Here is a 24,653-nt window from a genome sequence, read left to right as displayed (position 1 = left end):
CTGTTCAGATACTATACCACTACGGGAGGTGTATGCTTTGCGCATGGGTGCTAGCGGTACTGGCACTAACCTAGTGCTGCCTAGGGCGACGCAGACCCTATCTGACCCTAAAACCTAATTGATATCACCCGCCGGGCGATCAGGGGGTTAAACCTTTATTGGGTAATAAATGGCAGGTGCCCTGATGCTATAAAAAGCAAACTAACTAACCAGCGTCACCCGTAACACTTATACAGTGATCACTGGTGAAAGGGTTAACTAGGGGCAATCAGGGGGTTAACACCTTTATTAGGTAGTATATGGGGGTACCTGATGTGATATAAAAACCTGGCGGGGAACCTAAATAACTAACTGGCTAGCCAGCGTCACCAGTGACACTTATACGGTGATCACTGGTGAAAGGGTTAACTCTAGGGGCAATCAGGGGGTTAAAATCTTTACTAGGTAGTATATGGGGGTCCCTGATGCTATAAAAACCTGGCAGTGAACCTAAAAAATAACTAGCTACCTAGCAGCACCAGTGACACTAATGAAGCGATCAGAAAAACGATCGCTTAGTGACACTGCCAAAAAGGGGGTGAAAGGGTTACCTGGGGGGGCAATCAAGGGGTTTAACCTTTATTGGGGGGGTAGGGGGCTACCCTGGACCTAACACTAACTGCCCTGACACTTTTTACAGTCACAACTGACACTAAATGCAGTGATAGGTAAATAAATGATCACTGCAATCAGTGACACTGACTGGGAGGGGGTGAGGGCGGGGGGTGATCGGGGGGGGGAGGTGATCAGGGGGTGACTGGGGGTGAAAGTGTGCCTATGTGTACCTATGTGTCAGTGTAGTGTTGGTGCCCTTACTATGATGTCTTCTCTCCTCGCCGTCCGGTCAAAAAGACTACCACGAGGAGAGTAACATCACTTCCTCCTGCCTGTGTTTACACTACACACGCAGGGGAAGCTTCTCATTCACCAGGAGCGATTGCGAGGGGATGGCCAGAAACCAACGGCCATCCCCTCATCCCGGATGGCTCCTGAAGCGAAACGGACTGCAGCAGCCAGCGGACCCCCCACCCGCTGGAAGGCAGGCACGTACGGGTACGTGCTTGTGCCTGATTGTGCCAATGTATAATTACATGCGGCGGTCCTTAGGTGGTTAATGCTCAGCTTGATGCAGTAGTAAAATGTGTCAAAGGAATGCCTGTGTCACCCATCTCATTGCTCGTGTCCCTCCTGCAGCATAAATAACACAATAACAATAACACAATGGTGCTTTAAAAACCAGACCTTCCCGTGCTGGACGTTGGAGGATGCCAAGAACGAGGGGGTTTAGGTCGCGCTATGGATTGTGATTCTGGTAAAAGCAGCCCCTATTTTGATTTCAACCCAATGAGGGTGGAAACAGAGAGGTAAAGAGGGGGGGGGGAATAGGTTTGGCGCTATACCATTTAGTATTTAAAATTCAGATAAGCAATAAGCAAGAATTTTCCAGCGTGCTGGATAATAAAATAGAGATAGAAAATAAATTGAAAATAAAAATAAATATGTGTTCCCAACTGGTATAAATGTGCTTATCAACAAACGATCATTATATCTTAAAAATCATAAATGTCATGGAAATCATAAATTAATGAGCCATAAATTAATTAAAGCAACAGTTACTAAATGCCAACATTAAAGTGCAGAGTGCCAGTGACAAAATGCAAAAATATAATTGCTAGTAGGAACTATAAGGGTAAAAAGGTGAAGACCAATAGTATGAAGATTGAAATATATATATAGTCTGATTATCTGTTCCATATATCGGGTCCTCACATAGTGCAACTGTGATTAGAAGTACGTGCAAAAAGTAATTACATAGGGTAAAAATGCGTAAAAATGCAAAAGGTGAAAAAATATGGTAAAATTTAAAAAGTAAAAAATAAATAAATAAAAATAAAAATAAAAATGACACTAAAGTTGAAAAGTAAAAAATAGAAGATGAAATAGAATAATGTCCCAAAAAGTGGTGAGAAAAATAGTGGGGTATCCTCTATAAGTGGAGGTGAAGGGAAGAGGGAAGGTGACTTCAACTGTTGCTCCCGGTGCTCTGTGACCACTTATGCAATTGCTCTCACCAGAGTTATGACCCCGTCCGGGGTGGATCAGCCTTCACAGTATTAGCCACTGTGTTGCTCTCTGGCTTGCCTCTATTGTGGTTCTGGGAGTCCCTCGTTCCTCCGTTCGTATGTCGTGCTCGATTATATGTAATGAGTAAGAAGCATATCCATGGTGTAGTATGTCTTTTAAAATTCCATTTTTATTAGATAGGTAAAATTACTCACAAACATCCGTTCGCATATGCTTAAAAAAGGAAAGGATCCGAACGGGATCTTTCCTTCCTTTCCTTTTTTAAGCATATACGAACGGATGTTTGTGAGTAATTTTACCTATCTAATAAAAATGGAATTTTAAAAGACATACTACACCATGGATTTAAGATATAAATGGTTTTTAAGATATAAAGATTGTTTGTTGTTAAGCACATTTATACCAGTTGGGAACACATATTTATTTTTATTTTCTATCTCTATTTTATTATCCAGCACGCTGGAAAATTCTTGCTTATTGTTGGAGGATGCCAACTCCGTGCTAACCCCTCCTTTTTTTTTTTTTTTTTTTTTTTAAATAGCTTTTTCCAGTGTGAGCGCGGACACCCTGATCCTATAGGATCCACCAGGAGGAAGGATGAATGGCTGAGGGGACCTGGAAGCCACCAAGCGGCGTGCTTTTTTTTTTTAATAAAAAAACAAAAAAAAAAAAAAAAACAACCTTTGGCGTCCTTTTCCCGAGAAGTGGGGAAGAAAAAAACGGCATGGGGGACGTCCAGTGGGGAGAGGGAACCCCCCAGACTTACCGGAGGTCTTGCTGCACCTGAGGAAGATAAACTTGCTGTTTCCTGGACAAACATGTCTCATGCATCTCAGAGAGATCACAAGTGCTCAACACAGCCCCCAGTGGTGACACATAGGCATGACAAAATTGACTGATTTAAAGGAGACATTCAGAAGAAAATTTTTAAAATTTCTTAGAAAACTCCACTTACCTTTCCCGCCACAAGGTTTTTGTGTGGTAAACCAACAGACCCAATCTTCACCCTTCACGGTGGGTTCTGTTAAACCTTCAGGAGCTGGGGATCCTCGAGGAAACCCCCAATCCTGGACCTGTAATAGCACCTCCGCCAGTAAAACTTTATGGCCTTACTACCAAAAAGTACTGGATCCTGGGGTCCTGCTCTCTAAAAAGAGAAGCGTTACAGGCAAAACCTTGTTTCTTCGGATGTGAGGCCTGGGTACCATTCAATTCGGACAAAAAGACACTTTGAATGAATCAGATTTGCAAGGCTAGCCCCAGCAAGGATTGCTCCAGTGGAGCTCAGCACAACACATCTTCACTCGTGACCAACACCTTAGACACTAGCATAAAAACTGAGGTATTGCCACCAGTCGGAGGGGTTATATAGGGAGTGCACTTTTTAATTCAGGGCATGCCGGTGTCCATCACCTGAAGGTGGCCTAAAACCCACATCAGTAACTACCATGGCTCTGTGTCCCATGATGTACGATAAGAAAAAAAGTTTAACTGTAGCACTGCATGGGTCCTCTACATCCTTGAGTGCCCCTTAAGCTCCAGTTACATCCTTTTTGCATATTCCCGATACGTGCCTGCAATACCATGTACTTATTTGAAAAGGTATCCTGTTCTCTTTGTAGCTTTTCCTTTGTGTAAAATCCCTGGGGTTCCCGTCAGTCCCTCTTCTTTCCTATTAAAAGCTGTAAACACTAGGCATGAGAGCACAGCTTGGTCAGTTTTCAAGCTAAAAACTCCACTTGCTCTCCTCTAATGATAAGACTTGTCCTGACACCCACTCTCTCCTGCACAGCCTTTCACTGGGAAGATCGTGTTGAAAGATTGTTTCTACAGCTCTTATGCAGCTGATTAAAGAGAATATATGTGATCATCTAAAAAGAAGGGAAAAAATGCATTTCTAATGTTTATGTATACACAAATTTTTATTTGAAACAAAATGGGTTGATTTAAAGGGTGGGTATTTACATACACATTAAGGTTTTAGGAACGGCATGCCATTATGTCCAGAAATTAGGGAAATATGGAAGTTGTGCTTGAATTTTGCAATTTACCTAGAATTCCACTTTGAAGAGAAACTCCAGCTGAAAATGCCTATAAACCACTTCAGCATAAGCATATGCGAGTTGTGGCTTGCCTCCCCACTGGGTCATCTAACTAACATTAAATGGACCACAGATGATTCATAACTTCACTGTTAATTCTGGAGTGTATAGAGCTTCAAAGCTAACTAAACAGCAAGGAGGTTAATCTCAGGAGTCCACCTTGATCAAAAATACTGCAGTACAGAACTACACATTATTAATCCTGCCAAATCATACCTCTGGGTCTTTTCTGGAAACAAACCATCACTGAAGCAAGCAAAACTATTCATACAACAAAGAGGCCATTGTCTTGTTGGTTTGCATATGCCGTTTCATGTGCTGGGGTGGTTTAAACAAATGTACATATTTACATTACGCAGAGATATTGGCTTGGATGTTCAATATGGTATATTTATAGTTCTACCATTATTGGCAAAAAAAAAACCTGTCTTTCACACTCCCAACCAGTGTGATTTTCCAGCAGAGAGTTATAAATAAATTATAGCAATAAAAATAAGAGGCGGGTTAGTCTAAAAGTAGGACATTCTGCATCTACTACTAAATGACTGCAGCAAATACAAAGATACCATCTTCTCTGATTAGTAATAAGAAGCACAATACTAATTTCTAGGGATGCACCGAATGGGTTTTTTGGTGCCGAAACCGATACCGAAAATGAAAAATACACTAGGCCGAAAACCAAAACAGCACCGATACCGAAAATGACTGTTTTTAAAAAATATTTTTATACAGGAGGTGGTCAAAGACTGGGGACATGGTACAGGAGGAGGTCAGAGACTGGGGACATGGTACAGGAGGAGGTCAGAGACTGGGGACATGGTACAGGAGGAGGTCAGAGACTGGGGACATGGTACAGGAGGTGGTCAGAGACTGGGGACATGGTACAGGAGGTGGTCAGAGACTGGGGACATGGTACAGGAGATGGTCAGAGACTGGCGACATGGTACAGGAGGTGGTCAGAGACTGGCGACATGGTACAGGAGGTGGTCAGAGACTGGCGACATGGTACAGGAGGTGGTCAGAGACTGGCGACGTGGTACAGGAGGTGGTCAGAGACTGGCGACATGGTACAGGAGGTGGTCAGAGACTGGCGACATGGTACAGGAGGTGGTCAGAGACTGGCGACATGGTACAGGAGGTGGTCAGAGACTGGCGACATGGTACAGGAGGTGGTCAGAGACTGGCGACATGGTACAGGAGGTGGTCAGAGACTGGCGACATGGTACAAGAGGTGGTCAGAGACTGGCGACATGGTACAGGAGGTGGTCAGAGACTGGCGACATGGTACAGGAGGTGGTCAGAGACTGGCGACATGGTACAGGAGGTGGTCAGAGACTGGCGACATGGTACAGGAGGTGGTCAGAGACTGGCGACACGGTATAGGAGATGGTCAGAGACTGGGGACACGGTATAGGAGATGGTCAGAGACAGAGGACGTGGTACAGGAGATGGTCAGAGACAGACGACGTGGTACAGGAGATGGTCAGAGACTGGGGATATGGTACAGAAGATGGTCAGAGACAGAGGACGTGGTACAGGAGGCATCCCCCATTACAGGCCAGTGTCCCCCATTACAGGCCAGTGTCCCCATTACAGGCCAGTGTCCCCCATTGCAGCCAGCGTGCCCCATTGCAGCCAGCGTGCCCCATTGCAGCCAGCGTGCCCCATTGCAGCCAGCGTGTCATTTTGCAGCCAGCGTGTCATTTTGCAGCCAGTGCAGGGAGGAGAGCCGCCTCCGCCACCTGTTTGATCACAGCGCCGGGAACATCACAGCTTTCATTTCAATAGCTGTGTGTTCCCGGCCGCGCGCCGTCACACGCAGCCCCTCCCCCTTGTCCGGGCACTTTGATAGACAGATCATCCGTCCAATCCTGCGGATGATCTGTCTATCTAAGTGCCCGGACAAGGGTGAGGGGCTGCGTGTGACGGCGCGTGGCCAGGAACACACAGCTATTGAAATGAAAGCTGTGATGTTCCCGGCACTGTGATTAAATAGGCGGCGGAGGCGGCTCTCCTGCGCTATACAACCCCCATGATGGGCGTCACCAGGGATGGGGGGCGGAGCCCCGCCCCCACCCAGGCCACGCCCCATTTTCGGCTCCATTATCGGCCGTTTTTCTCTTTCGGCAAATTGCCGAAAAGGGCATTTTCGGCCGATATGTTTCGGCGGCCGAAATTTCGGTGCATCACTACTAATTTCTGTTTTAAAACATACATTTTGACTTGAATTTAAGCATATTGCAGGGTCATTGTAATTTGTCAGTCATTAAACGATAATTCTCCCGCTCTACAAGACTCTGGTCCGGCCGCACCTAGAGTATGCTGTCCAGTTCTAGGCACCAGTCCTCAGGAAGGATGTACTGGAAATAGAGCGAGTACAAAGAAGAGCAACAAAGCTAATAAAGGGTCTGGAGGATATTAGTTATGAGGAAAGGTTGCGAGCACTGAACTTATTCTCTCTGGAGAAGAGACGCTTGACAGGGGATAGGATTTCAATTTATAAATACCGTACTGGTGACCCCACAATAGGGATACAACTTTTTTTGTGGAAGGGAGTTTAATAAGACACGTTGCCACTCATTAAAATTAGAAGAAAATAGGTTTAACCTTAAACTATGTAGAGGGTTCTTTACTGTAAGAGCAGCAAGGATGTGGGATTCCCTTCCAAAGGCGGTGGTCTCAGCGGGGAGCATCGATAGTTTAAAAAAACTATTAGATAAGCACCTGAACATAGCATACAGGGATATACAATGTAATACTGACATATAATCACACACATAGGTTGGACTTTATGGACTTGTGTCTTTTCTTTATTGTACATCATGGGACACAGCCATAATTATTAACTATATGGGTACATAGGCACCTTCAGGTGAAGGACACTGGTACACCCAATACAGGAAGTTCACTCCCTATATAACCCCTCCTCCTACCAGGAGTACCTCAGTTTTTTTGCCAGTGTCTAAGGTGTTGGGCCCGAGTGAAGATGTTATCTGAAGAGCTCCGCTGGAGGAATACCTATTGAATTTAAACAGCCTTCACTAACCTGATCCATCCAAAGTGCCAAGGTGAATGGTACCTGGGCCTCGTAAAAGAAGAGCAAGGTTTTGCCTGTAACACCTCTCCTTGAAGGGGTGGACCCCGGGGACCCAGTGCTTTGGTCATGCTCACATTCCCTAAAGTTTTTCCTAGCAGGGTGATATACAGGTCCAAGGGAGTGTAACCCCAATAAAAAAGGGACCTGTTCCTTGAAGGTTTGCGAAATACAGCCCTCCGTGTTGACTGAAGGTTGGATCTGTCTGTCATCAGCAGTATCCTACGGCGAGGATAAGGTAAGGGAAGAAGCCTAGTAACTGTGAAAAGTCCACCTATGGTTTTTCTTCCTTGAGGAAAAAAAATGTTGTCATGCCCTAAAAACTCCACTTGAGGGAGTAAATTCACATACCTTAATTTGTAGTCTTCACTTCAGGTCAGTGTCAGTGTGTGTGTTTGAATTCAGCAGCAGCTAGTCACAGAGGGGATGCCTCATGTAGGTAAGAGTTCTGACATTTCGCATTTCTCCCCTTTGGAGGAACTAAAAGGGTTAGGGAAATCAACAAAGTGGTCGCTGCTCCCCTTGTAAAGGGGCTCCCAGTTGCCAAGTTCCCTCCGCTCTGCTCACCATTTTAGGCCCTGCCTCTCCTGCCCTCCCCTCTTGATGGGTCTGTCCAGCAGACCCGAATATCGCGCACGTGGGAACGATTTGAAATTCAAAGGAAAGGGAGGGTGGGTGACGTACGAGCTGGCTGATCACCCAGGACACAGGAGCGGTGGGGCACATAAGGGCTGCATATGGGCATTCCCAATAGAGGAAGACACACTTTTCCCCAGAGCTAGGATGAACTGTTATTAGCGGCATTCTATTGGTAGATCATTGTTCAGCAAATAGTGTGTTTAAATAGCGTCTCTGCTTTGTGCTTAGGACTATGCCTCCCAAAAAGACTGGTATAAACAACTCAAAGAAGGTATCAAAAACATCACACCCAGGCGCTGAGGACTCCAGTCATGCCTCCACACTTGCATCTTCTCCTGAAATACCAGAAGTGGCTAGCCAGGGTGAGTCATTGGAATCAGTTGGTGTTGTAGCTGCTTCTCACATCTCAGCCCCTATATACGTGACTGAAGATGCCTTTTCATCCGCCCTGTTGGGGTTAGAGGAAAGACTATCGGCTTTAATTGCATCCTCTATCCAAAAGGGATGGGAAGCGGGGTAGATCCACCTCCTCCACTTCAGACCCTTTACCAAGGGAACAGTGGGTAGGGGATGAGGTGTTATCCTCAGGCGATCAGGAGGAAGGACAAACCGAACCGTTTGATGAACCCTTTTCAGCCTCGCAATCTGAGAAATTGCTGGTCCAATCTCTTACGGAAATGGTTCGTTCTGCTTTCAAGCGGCCCCTAATTGAGTCAGCCGGAAGTTCCGGCTTTTTGGGTTCCTTAAAACCTCCACAGTCTTTGCATGCGTTTCCTGTCCATGCATTACTAGAACAGCTTATTTATGTTGAATGGGATCACACGGATAAGCATTTTCTCCCTCCAAAGAGATCTGCAGTAATCTATCCCATGGAGGAGAAATTCAACAAAAGATGGAATGTACCAGCAGTCGACGCTGCTATATCCAGTGTGAATAAAAGTCTAACTTGTCCAGTAGACAATGCACAAATGCTTAAGGATCCAACAGATAAAAGGTTGGAATACCTGTTAAAATCATCTTTTCTTTGGCAGGTGCAGTTACTCAGCCTGCAGTCACTGCAATGGGCATCTGTCAATCCCTAAAGGACCAGTTTAGACAGGCCCTTAAGGAGGTTCCAGTACAACAAGCCCGAGATTTGGCCGAACTGCCAAGAGCATTTTGCTATAGACGCCATTAAAGATTCTATTCCCCAGGCGTCCCACCTTGCGCTTGTGCACATGCGTAGGATCCTGTGGTTGAAAAGTTTGTCAGCCAAAGCACCATGCAAAAGGCTCCTGACTGGTTTTCCTTTTCATGGGGATTGGCTATTTGGAGAGGAGTTGGACAAATACATTCAAAAGATTTCAAGTAGGAAAAGTACTCGTAAACCCTTAATTTAAGCGGGCTCTTTCTCCAGGCAGTCACGACTGCCTCCACCATCAGAGTCTAGAGGTAAGCCTCGGGGTCAGGCCCAGGCACAAAAGAAGTCCTGGGGAGAAAACCTGCAAAGCAGAGTTCTAAAACCTCATTATGAAGGGGTGCCCCCCCCCCACTCGCCAGGGTGGGGGGTGGGACTTCTGCAGTTCTCAGAAGTCTGACAGGAGGAAATTCAAGACAGATGGGTCATCTCCACAGTGACTCTAGGGTACAAACTGGAATTTGGGGAGTTTCCACCGCCTCGTTTTCCGAGGTCAAATGTTCCCCAAGATCCAGGGAAAAGGCAGTCTCCGTTTCGGGCATTAGACCGATTACTGGCTCAGGAGGCGATTATCCAAATCCCCACAGAAGAGCAAGGTTTGGGGTTCTATTCAAAACTCTTTACGGTACCAAAAAAATATGGAGATGTCAGATCCATTCTAGATCAAAAGAATCTAAATCAGTTCCTGAAGGTCCGCCCTTTTCACATGGAGTTGATCAGATCAGTGGTTTCTATCCTACAAGGAGGAGAACTTCTGGCATCTACTGACATCAGAGATGCATTTTTGCATATGCCTATATTTCCCACTCATGGAAGGTTTTTGCGGTTTGAGATAGAACAGCATCATTTTCAATTGGTAGCCTTGCCTTTTCGGGCTGGCTACAACACCCCAGGTATTTACAAAGGTCCAGGCTCCACCTCTGTATGATCTATTGCTAATAGACCGGTGGCCCATTTGGAGCACAGTGTGCACATTACAACCAAATACCTGGAAAAGCTAGGTTGGATTCTCAACCTAGAGAAGTCTTCCTTAAAATCGCTAAAAAGGCTGGAGCACTTGGGTCTGATCATAGACACAGCCCAGTAAAAGGTTTTCTTGCCTCAGGCAAAAATCAACACCATAACAGAGTTGGTGCAGATGGTCAGGTCAACAGGAGATCCCTCCATTCACCTTTGCATGAGGTTTTTAGGGAAGATGATGGCTTCATTCAAAGCAGTTCCCTAAGCCCAGTTCCATTCGAGACTGTTGCAAAACACTATCCTGTCTGCTTGGAAGAAAACGGTTCAAGCTCTAGATTTGCCAATATGGCTGTCCCCAAGGTGTGTCCCAGTGCCTCGGTTGATGGTTGGTGACCCAGAATCTGCTGAAGGGAAAATCCTTCAGACCAGTTATCTGGAAGGTGGTAACAACAGATGCCAGCCATTCAGGTTGGGAAGCAGTACTATAAAAAAGACGACTGTTTAGGGACAGTGGTCAAGAACCAAAATAAATTTGCGCATCAACATTCTAGAAATTCGGGCAGCTCGTCTGTCTCTGAAGGCCTGGACATTCAGGTTACGGGGTTGTCCTGTCAGTATCCAATTTTACAATGCCACAGTTGTGGCTTATATGAATCACCAAGGGGGCACTAAGAGTGCATATTCTTCTGACTTGGTCAGAAAGGAATGTTCTATTGGCAGTTTTCATTCCGGGAGTAGAGAATTGGCAGGCAGCCGCCAGCATTTGCTCCCGGTGGAATGATCCCTTTACTCCGACATTTTTCTGTCTGTTTTCCAAAAATGGGGGACTCCAGACGTAGATTTTCTGGTGTCTAGGTTCAACATGAAGTTGATCAAGTTTATGTCCAGGACAAGGGATCCACTCGCATGCGGAACAGATGTGTTAGTGACCCCGTGGGTTCAGTTATCACTGATCTATGTGTTTCCTCCGATTCAATTGCTGCCACGACTTCTTTGCAGGATCAAGCTAGAAAGAAAGCCGATAATTCTTGTAGCCCCAGTGTGGCCCAGAAGGTCCTGCTATGCAGAAATCGTAAAGATGGCGGTGGTGGATCAATGGTGCCTTCCACTACGTCCAGACCTACTCTCACAGGGGCTGATATTCCATCCATCACAAACTCTAAATTGAATGGGTTGGCTACGGAAACCCACATTCTGAAGAAACGTGGGCTATCCGGGTCAGTTATCTCTACCTTGATTGATGCCAGCTTCCAGAATCATATATTATAGGGTCTGCCTTATGTTTCCTGGTGTGAATCTATGACTTGGCACCCTCAGAAGTATAGCATAGGCAGAATTCTTACCTTTCTACAATTAGGGGTAGAGATGAAGCTGGCCTTGAGTACTATTACGGGCCAAGTCTCGGCTTTATCAGTCTCATTTCAAAGACCGTTTGCTTCACATTCTTTGGTCCGGGTTTTTATGCAAGGGGTGATGTGGCTTTACCCTGCCAGCTAGATCTCCTTTGAACCCTTGGGACTTGAACTTAGTTTTGTCAGTGATGCAAAAACAGCCATTTGAACCGATACAGCATATTCCCTTAGTCCTTCTGACAAGGAAGTTAGTGTTCTTGGTCGCTATATCCTCAGCAAGGAGGGTTTCGGATTTGGTTGCTCTTTCGTGTAAAGAGCCATATTTGATTATTCACAAGGACAGGGTCGTGTTGCATCCTCATCCAAGTTTTCTGCCTAAAGTTGCCTCTGGTTGTCACCTGAACCAAGATATCGTCCTACCATAGTTTTTTCCAAAACCATGTTCTAGGGAAGAGAAGTCACTACATTGTCTTGATATGGTGAGGGCGGCCAAGTCTATTTAAAGTCAACTGCTCAGATCCAGAAGATCGATATCTTATTTGTGCTGCCAGAAGGTCCTAGGAAAGGACAGGCAGCATCAAAATCCACTATTTCTAAGTGGATTTGGCAAGTTATAATTCAGGCTTATGGTTTAAAAAGGTAAGATTCCACCTTTTCAAGTAAAGGCACACTCTGCCAGAGCAATTAGCGCTTCTTGGGCAGTGCATCACCAGGCCTCCATGGCTCAGATCTGTAAGGCTGCAACTTGGTCTTCAGTACATACATTCACCAGGTTTTATCAGGTGGATGTAAAAAAGCATGAGGATATCGCCTTTGGGCGCAGTGTGCTGCAGGCACCAGTATAGGTTCTCAGGTCCTTGGCTGGTGTGGTTACACGTGGTCTGCGGGTTGTGAGGCTGGTTGGATGTACTGCCAAATTCTCTGAAACACCTTTGGAGATGACTTATGGTAGAGAAATGAACATTCAATTCAAGGGCAACAGCTCTGGAGGACATTCCTGCAGTCGGCTTGCCAATTGCACGCTGCCTCAAAACTTGCAACATCTGTGGCATTGTGCTGGGTAAAACTGCACATTTTAGAGTGGCCTTTTATTGTGGTCAGCCTAATGCCCTCCTATTAGAGCAGCCTCATCAGCACACATCAGTGAAGAACAAAAATTACTTTTTTGCAAAGTTTTATGACAGAAACTAAGAAAAAATAAATAAAAAAATTCTCAACAGTTTGGTCTTTTTTTGTATAAAAAAACCCAGTAGTGATTAACCACTTAACAACCGGCCCATAGCCGAATGACGGCTACAGGGCGGTTGTTTAACTCTGGGAGGCCGTCATATGACGTCCTCCAAGAACACCGCTCTCACGCGCCCCCTGGGGCGCGCACTCAAGAGCATCCATCACGGTAAACGGCTGCTCATCGCGGCCGTTTACCACGTGATTGCTCTGTCAAATGACGGAGTGATCACTTGTAAACAAAGGTGACCAATAGGTACAGCGGAGGGGGAAGAGATCGGTGTCAGCAACGCTGTGGGCTGCATCTGCAGTGCCCACATCGCTGCTCACCGAAATTTAACCCCTCAATTCCCTGCCATTACTCTGCAGTACCAGCAAATACTCTGCAGTACCAGCAAATACTCTGCAACCACACCCGCCAATACTCTGCAACCACACCCGCCAATACTCTGCAATACCCTGCCATAAATTGCCATACCCGGAGATACCCAGCCATAGTCGGTGATACCCTGCAATACCCAGCCATAGACATCCCCCCTCCCGCCGCCCTCCGGTGCTTCTACCGACTCGCCAATACGATCAAAGCCAGAATCTTTTTCTTTATTTTTATTTCAGGCTTCCCAGCTTAGAGGTGAGATGTGGGGTCTTATTGACCCCATATCTCACTGTAAAGAGGACCTGTCATGCCATATTCCTATTACAAGGGATGTTTACATTCCTTGTAATAGGAATAAAAGTGATCAAAAAAATTATTTTTGGGGAAAAAAAATGTCAAACTAAAATGAAGTAAAATGAACAATAACATTTTTTTTTTTTTAAAGCGCCCCTGTCCCCATGTGCTCGCATGCAGAAGCGAACACATACGTAAGTCCCGCCCACACATGAAAACGGTGTTCAAACCACACATGTGAGGTATCGCTGCGAACATTAGAGTGAGAGCAATAATTCTAGCCCTCCTCTGTAACTCAAAACATATAACCAGTAAAAAAATTTTAAAGCGTCGCCTATGGGGATTTTTAAGTAGCGACGTTTGGCGCCATTCCACGAGCGTGTGCAATTTTGAAGAGTGACATGTTAGGTATCTATTTACTCAGTGTAACTTCATCTTTCACATTATGCAAAAATTGGGCTAACCTTACTGTGTTTTTTTTTTTTAAGCACAAAACTGTTTTTTTCGTTAAAAAAAAGCATTTGAAAAATTGCTGCGTAAATACCGTGCGAGATAAAATGTTGCAACGACCACCATTGTATTCTCCAGGGTGTTTGCTAAAAAAACATATATAATGTTTTGGGATTCTATGTAATTTTCTAGCAAATAAATGATGATTTTTACATGTAGGAGAGAAATGTCAGAATTGTCCTGGGTGCTCCAGAACGCCTGATGGCGCCCCCTGCTTGTTGGGCCTCTGTATGTAGCCACACTGTGTAAAAGTCTCACACATGTGGTATGGCCGTACTCAGGAATAATAGCAGAATGTGTTTTGGGGTGTAATTTGTGGTATGCATATGCTGTGTTTGAGAAATAAACTGATAATATGACAATTTTGTGAAAAAAAAAAAAAGTTAAATAAATCTTGATTTTGCAAAGAATTGTGGGAAAAAATGACAACTTCAAAAAACTCATCATGCCTCTTACTAAATACCTTGAAATGTCTTCTTTCCAAAAAGGGGTCATTTGGGGGGTATTTGTACTTTTCTGGCATGTTAGGGTCTCAAGAATTGAAATAGGCTGTCAGTACTTCAGGTGTGATCAATTTTCAGATATTGGCACCATAGCTTGTGGACTCTATAACTTTCACAAAGACCAAATAATATCCACCAATTTGTACTTATTTTTACCAAAGATATGTAGTAGTATACATTTTGGCCAAAATTTATGACGAAAAAATTACTAATCTGTTAAATTTTATAACAGAAACAAAGAAAAATTCATTTTTTTACAGAATTTGTTATTTTTTTTTCTTTTATAGCACAAAAAATTAAAAAACCGAGCGGTGATTAAATACCACCAAAAGAAAGCTCTATTTGTGTGAAAAAAAGGACAAAAATTTCATATGGGTCCAGTGTTGCATGACTGAGTAATTGTCATTCAAAATATGAGCGCACCGAAAGCTGAAAATTGGTCTGGTTATTAAGGGTGTTTAAGTGCCCAGTGGTTAAATAACGCAAGATTAACCACTTTCAGACCGGACAAATTTACGTCCTTTTTTTCCCAAAAATAGAGCTTTCTTTTGGTGGTATTTGATCACCCCTGCGGTTTTTATTTTGTGCGCTATAAACAAAAATAGAGCGACAATTTTGAAAAAAAACGCATTATTTTTTACTTTTTGTTATAATAAATATCCCCCAAAAATATATAAAAAAAAACATTTTTTTCCCTCAGTTTAGGCCGATACGTATTCTTCTACATATTTTCGGTAAAAAAAAAAATCGCAATAAGCGATTATTGATTGGTTTGCGCAAAAGTTATAGCGTTTACAAAATAGGGATAGTTTTATAGCATTTTTATTAATCATTTTTTATTTTTATTTTTTTTACTAGTAATGGCGGCGATCAGCGATTTTTATTGTGACTGTGACATTGTGGGGGACCCATCGGACATTTTTGACACATTTTTGGGACCATTGTCATTTATACAGTAATCACTGCTATACAAATGCAGTGATTCCTGTGTAAATGACACTGGCAGTGAAGGGGTTAACCAGTGGGTGGCAGTGTAGGGGTTAAGTGTTCCTAGGGGTGTGTCACTAACTGTGGGGGGGTTGGGCTTTCATTTAGTGAACACTGATCTCTGCTCCAATCACATGGAGCAGAGATCAGTGTCACTAGTTGCTAGGCAGAATGAAGAAATGCTGTTTACAACGGCATTTCTTCATTTGGCCGCTCCGTGAGACGATTGCGGGGATGCCCGCGGCAATCGGGTCCCGCGACCGGACTCACGGGGGTCCTGACCAGCGCGGGAGCGCGCCGCCGGTGGCGCGCTCCCGATGGCAGGGCGGCAAATTTAAAGGGACGTACATGTACGCCCATTTGCCTGCCCGTGCCATTCTGTCGACGTACATCGTCGTGCGCTGGTCGGCAAGTGGTTAAATAACAAAAGAAAGCTCTATCCATCTAAAAAAAAAAATATTAAAAAAAAAATGTTTTTATTTGGGTTCAATGTTGCATGACCGCACAATTGTCATTAAAAGTGCGACAGCACTGAAAGCTGAAAACTGGCCTGGGCAGAAAGGGGTTTACATACCCGATATTGAAGTGGTTATAGTTGTTACCAGAGAAGGAAGTAAGGGGCAATCTTTCAACGGGGGACACATGTATCAATGACATCTGTCTAAATTAGGGGTGCTCAACCAGTGGCATGTGGAGCCTAGATTGCCAACCCACCATCCCAGAGCATCAGAGTGCATGGAGTCAGTGCCAGCAGCGGAAGAAGCAGGTGGCCAGAGAGGCAAGCAGATAGTTCCTCTGTAGCAGCCTGGAGAGCAATAGTGAAGTGAAGTGAAAAAGGTCAGTCTATTAACCATCACTTTTGCAATTTGCAGATCAGCACTAATAAAAAAAAGATTAATTAGGCTGTTTTCACACTAATCCACAGGTGCAGCACAGTGCACCTGCGGCTTTCCTGTAAGTTAGCTGCCATAAACTTGCATTATATCCTGGGGATTTTAGTATGCTTCCTGAAAGCGCACCACACACTATGGCGCAGTGCAGCTAACCCACACAGGGAAGCTGGGGGTACACTGTGCTGCACCCAAGGTGAGGGGAAACCGCAGTGCATTACTGTGAGAGCAGCCTTATTAGGAGCTCAGGACAGTAAGAGCTTAAAAAAATATGATATTTGAGGTTATAGAATTTGCAGTATACACCTCCTCCTTTAACATGACAGTTACCAAATTCTCTTCAAAAGGTTGAGTACCCTCAAAGGATGCTAAATGGATGCAGAGCTAGTGACAAGGGTCACTGACAGTGACTACAAAAACAGATATACAAGATAAATTTCCCTTACTGGGACAGAAAAACAGGAGCATTATTTTTATTGAACTTTGGACACTTGGAGAAGACCTCCAGCAAACATAGTGATGGGTAAAAAACAAACAGCACACATTTTTAAAAGGAGATGTGAAAGGGGTCCAAGAGGCAAGCATAAAAGAAAATAATTTGTGTTGAAACTGAAATAAATTTAAAAAATACATATTTTGTTAAAAGGTATTTACCTGGTTGCCCTACTCTGTTCAGTCTGACCATGAGATGCCGCTTTTGCTGGGTGTGAACATGGACATCAGATAAGACTGTATCCTTTGTAAAGGTAATCACTTCCATTTCTGTTCCCTCTCCCAGGTTGGCATGTTTCAATTCCTGGGGGTTAATGTGATTGCTAAAACAACAAAATTGAAATCACTAAAAGCAAGATTCAGCTTTACACAGGTACGGTTCAGCTTTATAATTCCATAAATATTCTTATCTTTAAAAGGTGCTCATACACACTTCCATTGTATTATTTAAAAGATGTACAATAACCATAACTTTCCTTTCTATCAACTTAAAACTCATTTTAGATCAGATTCAATTAAACTGAATGGATCAGTCAGGATCAGCCCATAAGCCTCAATAGGAAAAAAGGCTGTGCTCCCTGTTTAACTTAGATATAATGCCTTTTCCCTCAAGGGCTTTAATGCAGAGGATATATTAAGTAATTATACCAAAAATGTAAAACAATTATTTATTTTATTGGTACAAATGTTAAAATCCAATATCAAAACAAGAAAAAAGGAAATACTGTTTTAAAATATGAGCTCTGGTGTCAGTAAGCCCAATAGTACAATGCCCTACAATGCAGGCAAGTATAAAAGGAAATTTCCAAAACAGATTCCTGCTTAGAAGATCCCAACAGGTTTCTATCATACTACAAAATCTTCATCAGGGGGATTAGGACATCCAGATTAAAACATATGTAGTTAAAGAAAAATGCAACAGTATGTGTTATTTCCTTCTTGATTATACACAAAATCATAATTTCCAAAATGGGAGGATTGAACACCAACCAGAGCAAACAAACTAAAATGTAGAACTATTTTTCAGCTGACATAATTGCGGAATTCGGGAGGCGGCCCCCCATCCTCCCTGGCCCACAGGAGACCATGCATGTGCTCACTGGGGGGGGGGGGGGGAGACACAAAGAGCAAGGCACATCCACAATAAAAAAGAATATGGGGTTGTTGTGTCTAAAACAGTGCTGAGGAATGGTCTGAGCTTACCAGCTTTAGGATGGTGTGCAAATGGAGATTCTGTTAAAGTAGTAAGTCAATAGAAGGTCTGATAAAACATGACGGAAAACTATGAAAGCGTGTGTTGATCTGGTGTTATCTGCAAAATATCCATAAGTATAAAATAATATAAGTGTGTATTAAATCAAAAAATACTTCCAAATAGGAAGGAAACTATATGGACATAAAAGGGGGGGGGGGAGAAACTAAGCTCAATGAACAGTTGTACTCCATAAGGAAACACTGTGTAAACAGGATACAGGTGGATCAGGAGTGAATTTAATCAAAGGTATCTTTGACCAGTGTGAAATACAGTTATTAGCAGTGAAGGATTTCCAGTTGTGAAAAACTGAAGGCTGTCCCCGAAGATGAGACTTTTATCTAATACAATTCAGGCTGTGATGTTTCCTTTGCAGACCACATATGGAGTAATTGAAAAAGAGAGAAAAAAAAAAAGGAATATATGATTGCCAGGCATAGGTTGATCTTGAAAAACAAAAAGGAATGAATTCAAGTCAGGATAGAATTCCTGAATGAATACTCACACTAGGATTTCCAGCGTTCGCAAAAATATGCATGTCCAAGCCCGAGTAGCCCTGATCCAGGCAGTTAGGATGGGACTATGATAGAAAATAAGCCTATTTATATCAGTCTGCTTAGGACAATCCATCAGCTCAAAGATCAGCAGAGAATCAAAGATAACTTTACCTGATGTGAAATAAGGTTAATAGCAGGCATTTCACACAGTAGTAAGGGATTTCCAGTTGTAAAAACTGAAGGCTGTCCCTGAATTGTATTCAACATGCTTCAGGTTGACATTTACTATGCAGACCACATATGAAGTACATAGAAAAGAAAATGAAAAGGAATATGTGTCAGGCATAATTAAAAGGCTGATCAAAAAAGAAATAGATTCAAGTCAGGATAGAATTTCTGAATAAATACCACCTAGGATTGCCAGCGTTCACAAAAACCATGCATGCCCAAGCCCCAGAGCCCTGATGAAGGCAAATCCCCATCTGACAGGGGAGATCACACAGATCCCGTCTTTCTGCTAAGCAGGAAGATGGATCTGTGCATTTCCCCAGTCACACAGTCTCCCATACAGTTAGAACACACAGTGAGGGAACACATTTAATCCCTTGATCGCCACTAATGTTAACCCCCTCCTCAGTGTCAAAAATGTCAGTTAGGTGTCCGATCTGTCTGCTGCAATGAAAATCACTGATCGCCACGATTACTAGTAAAAATAAATAAATAATACAAAATGACATAAATCTATTCCCTATTTTGTAGACGCTATAGCTTTCCACACAAACCAATCAATATATACATATTGTGATTTTTTTTTATTTTTACCAAAAATATGTAAAAAAAAAAAAAAAAAATACATATATTGGCCGAAACTGATGAAGAAATTTATTTATTTTTTTGATTTTTTGGGGGTATTATAGCAAAAATGTAAAAATATTGTTTTTTATTTCAAAATTGTCGCTCTTTTAACTTTTATAGCGCAAAAAATTCTACACAAACTCGTAGAGGTGATCAAATACCACCAAAAGAAAGCATCCTTTTGTGGGGGGGACATACATTTTGTTTGGGTACAATGTCGCACGACATGCAATTGTCATTAAAAATTATGCAGTGCCATATCACAAAAAATGGCCTGGTCAGGAAGTGGGTAAATCCTTCCGTTCCTTAAGTGGTTAAAGGGGTTGTAAAGTCAGAAGGTTAATTTTATCTTAATGCTTTCTATGCATTAAGATAAAAAGCCTTCTGTGTGCAGCAGCTGCCCCAGTCCCCCCTAATACTTACCCGAGCCCCATCTCTGTCCAGCGATGTCCACTAGTGTCTTGGCCATCCACGACTCTCCCGCCTGATTGCCTGAGACACAGCAGTGGTGCCATTGGCTCCCACTGCTATCAAAGTAGGCTGCTCTGTGCAAATCCACTGCAGAGAGCAGGCAAGTATAAAAAATAAAAATAAATAAAAAATAACGAACAACAAGACTTTACAATCTCTTTAAATGTCTATTTTCTATACATGTTAAACATGTTAAACCCGTAGTTTTGGAGTAAAAGATATAAATGTTTCTCTTTTTTTTTTTTAGGGATGAAATGTCTAACAAAACTATCAATGTTGAAGAAACATCAGTGAAACTTCAAGACCTGGAGAGCGATCATGAATACAGTGCATATGTCACCTTTAGCACTAGATTTGAAGATGGAAATGTTAGAAGTGATATTTAAAAAATGTAAAACTTTAGAAGGAGGTATGGAAAAATGTAGAATTCTGTACACACTAAATTCTTTTCCTGCTGTAAAATATTTTTCATCATTTGCATTAAATAAATGCAGAGAGAGAGGACAGCGGGACAGAACTCCTCCTACAGATCCTGCACCTCTTTGTGCAGCTGCAGCACCCCCTCGTCTCCACCTCCTCTGGTCTCAACATTCAGCAGACTTCAGCAGCTGACTCCTGCCCTCCTCTGTTCCTTCTCCAGACCTTGCATTTTCTGCTTCCCAGCTCCACTCCCACCTTATGGGGACTGCACTGTGATGTAAGGGAGGGTTAGGGGGTTCTTGACATTTGATGGCTCTGTGCTGGTCCGCACTTGACCTTCACAGCTTAAATAATAAATCACTAAAACCAGTAATAATCAAATGCAGAGGAGTAAATACATTTATATAGTCTTACAGATACAACCGGCCCTTTGGGGACAACCATATTGCTAATGTTTCCCACAATGAAATGGAGTTTGACACCCCTGTTCTCGACCATAGGTGATATTAAGGAAATACGTTGACCAGTAATACTAGGGACAGGTGCTGACAGGCATTTGTTCACTTAAAAGTGTTTTGCATTTCCATACAAGTCTACAGGGATGCGAGTCAGATGCAGGTCAGAAGGAGGTCAACTGGAGATCAAAGGCAAATGTTAAATTCTGAATGATTGATGCTTTTGGCACAAGCCATAGCCTGTCAACCCAGGCCCAAAAATCTCCTTTAGGATGCAGCTCTCCTTTATTTAATTGCATCTATTCTTTTAAAAATGGATAATATCTCATCCTATATTTATATGTGGGTACAATGGAAACAGATAACATATTTAAACCATGTATATAAAATTCAAGATCTTTTTTTCTTTTTAGTACCAAATGACCCACCAAGAAATTTGTCATACAAAAACATTAGCTCCGCTTCAGTTATGATTTTCTGGAGTGCACTCATAAAACCAAATGGAGTTATACAGTATTATTCTTTATATTACCAGAATTCTTCCCAAACATGCATCCGGGTAAGGATTTTGTATAACTGATATCATTTTGTTTTCATACACATCTTATAATTGTTATTAGTTATTAAGTACAAGTTTGATCTTTAAACATGTTTTGATTTATTGCAATTACATTTGGGGCGGGATTTATGCTTACTAGACAATATTTTTTTCGCCACTAACTTTCCCCTATGTTTTCTTGCCCCTGCAGCCCGAGCGGAACAGAGTATCTGGCACCTGCGGGCCCTCGTTTGCCACCCACGGCTTTGGTGGGTGTCTCGGGGTGGTGGGTGAGGGTTGTTCCGGATGATGACTTCCTATTATGAGCCATTGATGCGGTGGACGCCCCCCTGCCGGTCCGGTGGGTGCGACTTTGCTCTAGCCTCAGGACAAATGGTCCAGACTGTGCTGTGAAGGAACCCGGACACTATATACTGGCCAATCAGTATCTGGAATCTTTTGCAAAAACGTTGTAAGCAATCTGGACAGGTCATTGAAACCTCATCACGGCATGTACAGCATCCTCCGGTGGGCACCGGGCTGTTGGCTGGGGTGCTCTCCTGGGGGGTTTGGGGGGGCTTTGCTGGGGGTGGGGGGGCTATGGTGGCGCTGATGGGAGGCCCCCCCCTCTGCAGCATGGGCCTCTGGGTACTATATGGGGGAGCTGTGGGTGCTGGGTGGGGTCATTATGTGGGGGGGGGGGGGGGCGCTGGGGAGGTACGTTAGGCTGGGATGTTATGTTCGCTACAAAGTTGGCCGGGTTATTGTATTATATATTTTTTACTTATAGGTATGGTTGAACAGACCTATGGCCCTGCCAAGCTCTCCCCCCTATCTTAGGGGGATGCGCCTCAGGTCTTAGTAGGTATCTGGTGAAGTGTTATGCATTTAGTTCCTCTGCCTATTAATAACTTACTCTGATTGGAATGCTCCGTTTTGTCTTATTGTTTTTTGTGTTCTCCCTCTCATGGGGTTTTTTCTTGGTTAATTACAAGTGCCGCTTTCACAGTTACAGTGTAGACTCGGGTGGGTGGGAGAGCGGGGGCTCCTCTTCCCTGCCAGAGTCCAACCCATCCCCCACATAGGCCGGCACACACCCCCGGATTTCTGGAGGTGGCGTGCCTTCTCAAGGTTAGTCTTGATTAGATAGTTGTGGGTCCCCCTCTTTTTAAGACCCATCCCGGAAACTTTCTATCCCGAGTGGGAGGGTGGTTTCTGATATTCTATTGGGCCGCCCTTCTGCCCTTCCCCACCCCCCTCCCCGTTAACCCCCCTTTTTCCTCTCCCATCTTTTCCTCCCTCCCATCCTTTCTTCCCCTCTTCCCCCCTGCCCTGTTACACCCCCTCCTCCCTTCTCATCAGCCAGGGGAGATGGGCTCCATTAAGGTAGTCTCACTAAATGCAAGGGGACTTAACATTCCGGAAAAAAGGCGTATGCTGTTAACGGATTTAAGGAAATCCCATGTGGGCATAGCGTTTATCCAAGAAACTCACTTTCAAAAAACTAAAGTCCCACTCCTTCAAAACAGATTCTTCCCCACGACGTACCATGCTACCAACCCTTTCGCCAAAACCAAGGGAGTCTCAATCTTGATCTCCAATAGAATTCCTTGGAAATGTCAAACAGTACTTAGGGACACAGGAGGTCATTACTTGTTCCTTAAAGGGCTTGTTGGGGACGTAGAAGTCACCCTTGTGACAGTGTATGCACCTAACAAACAACAGCACACCTTTATTGCAAATGTTTTAGATAAATTGGACGACTTAACGGAGGGCCAGTTGATTTTAGGGGGGGATTTTAATATCCCTCTAATTCTATCTTCAGATACCTCATCGGGATCCTCGTCGGTCCCCATAGCACACAGAAAACGGGTGACTCAGTCCCTCCACAAGGCCCAACTAATAGACGTTTGGCGGCTACAGCAATCGGGTGAACGGGACTATACCTTTTACTCAAGCACCCATAAACTTTACTCCAGAATTGATTTTTTTCTTGATCCCTCACAAACAACTACACGCGGTGATAGACTCCGCTATAGGACACATTACATGGTCAGACTATGCCCCTATCTACCTTACATACACACTCACTGGTCGATCGGCGATCCACTCGTGGTTCTGGCGGCTGAATGAGAGTCTTTTCCAGTCACCTGAAATACTAACAGAAGTGAACAAAACGCTGGAATTATATTTTAAGGAGAACGACACCCCTGACTGCGATCCGGGATCGCTATGGGAGGCGCATAAGGTTGTCATTAGGGGGCTCTTAATCAGAAAAAAAAAAAAGAAAGATCCGAAACCCTGTCCAAACTCCTAAACACTCTAGCCTCATTGGAGGCACGCCACAAACACGCCCCTTCCCAGACCTTAGAAGCAGAATTGGGAACGATACGCAAACAGATCACAGACCTGCTACACTATAGGGCTAAGGTGGCTGTACAACATAGCCAGCAAATTACATATGAATCCGGAGACAAATGCGGGAAATCGCTAGCTAGAACGATTCGGGAACAAAAACAGGCAGCCTACATTCCTTATATTGTAGGCCCGGTCAGCCAGAGAGTTACCCTGCCAAAACAAATCTCAATGGCATTCAGTGACTTTTACAACAAATTATATAACCTCCCACGCGTAGGCCCTTCCCAGACTACTGTTGACGCTTATGTAGCATCCTCCCGGATGCCCTCTCTCTCTCCATGGACGTAAGGGAAGAACTTGAAGCACCGATAAATTTAGTGGAACTTCAGACTGCCATTAGTGCTATGAAGCCGGGGAAGGCCCCGGGTCCGGACGGATACACTACTCAATACTATAAGACGTTATTCCCCGTTCTGGGTCCACGCATGGTGAGATTCTTTAACGCCGTGGGTGCAGATGCAGCCCTACCTAGGGATCTGCTAAACGCCCATATCTCTTTAATCCCCAAGGAGGGTAAGGACCCTTCCGGATGCGGGAGTTATAGACCCATCTCTCTGTTAAACACGGACTTAACATTTTTCACTAAAATTCTATCAACACGACTTGCCCGCCACCTGCAGACCCTAATCAACTTGGATCAAGTCGGTTTTATACCTGGTAGGGAAGCGCGTGATAACACTATAAAAGTTCTAAACCTCCTTCACGTTGCCAGTACTAAAGAGTCCCCATGTGTATTCCTTAGCACCGACGCTGAAAAAGCGTTCGATAGGGTGAGCTGGGCATTTATGTTTTCAGTACTCCGCCATATTGGCCTAGGAGATAGAATGCTCACCTGGATCAACAAAATGTATTCCTCCCCCACGGCACAGGTGAAGGCTAATGGTATCCTGTCGCCGCCCTTCTCTATCACAAACGGAACGAGGCAAGGGTGTCCTCTATCACCCTTACTCTTCACACTTTCGCTAGAACCCTTCCTGTGTAACATTAGACGAAACCCTGACATTCAAGGTATTCAGGTGG

The 24,653-nt window shown here is 43.8% G+C and overlaps 1 protein-coding gene across 3 annotated transcripts in view; it reads right to left on the bottom strand.

Annotated features, from left to right (window-relative positions):
* METTL22 (methyltransferase 22, Kin17 lysine) overlaps window positions 1-24,653 on the bottom strand; it is a 553,862-nt gene that overhangs the window by 457,925 nt on the left and 71,284 nt on the right. For all 3 annotated transcript variants that reach the window (XM_077448831.1, XM_077448832.1, XM_077448833.1), the window contains exon 2: window positions 16,890-17,050. In XM_077448831.1, coding sequence (XP_077304957.1) covers window positions 16,890-16,995 — 106 coding nt within the window. In that variant the 5' untranslated portion in view covers window positions 16,996-17,050. The remainder of the gene's footprint in view (window positions 1-16,889; window positions 17,051-24,653) is intronic.

This window comes from Lithobates pipiens, unplaced genomic scaffold, assembly GCF_037356315.1.
Source record: "Lithobates pipiens isolate NorthernLeopardFrog02 unplaced genomic scaffold, aLitPip1_a1.2 Scaffold_22, whole genome shotgun sequence".
Lineage (NCBI taxonomy): Eukaryota > Metazoa > Chordata > Amphibia > Anura > Ranidae > Lithobates > Lithobates pipiens.
The sequence above is the reverse complement of the archived record's forward strand: the minus strand, read 5'-3'. Positions and strand labels throughout refer to the sequence as shown.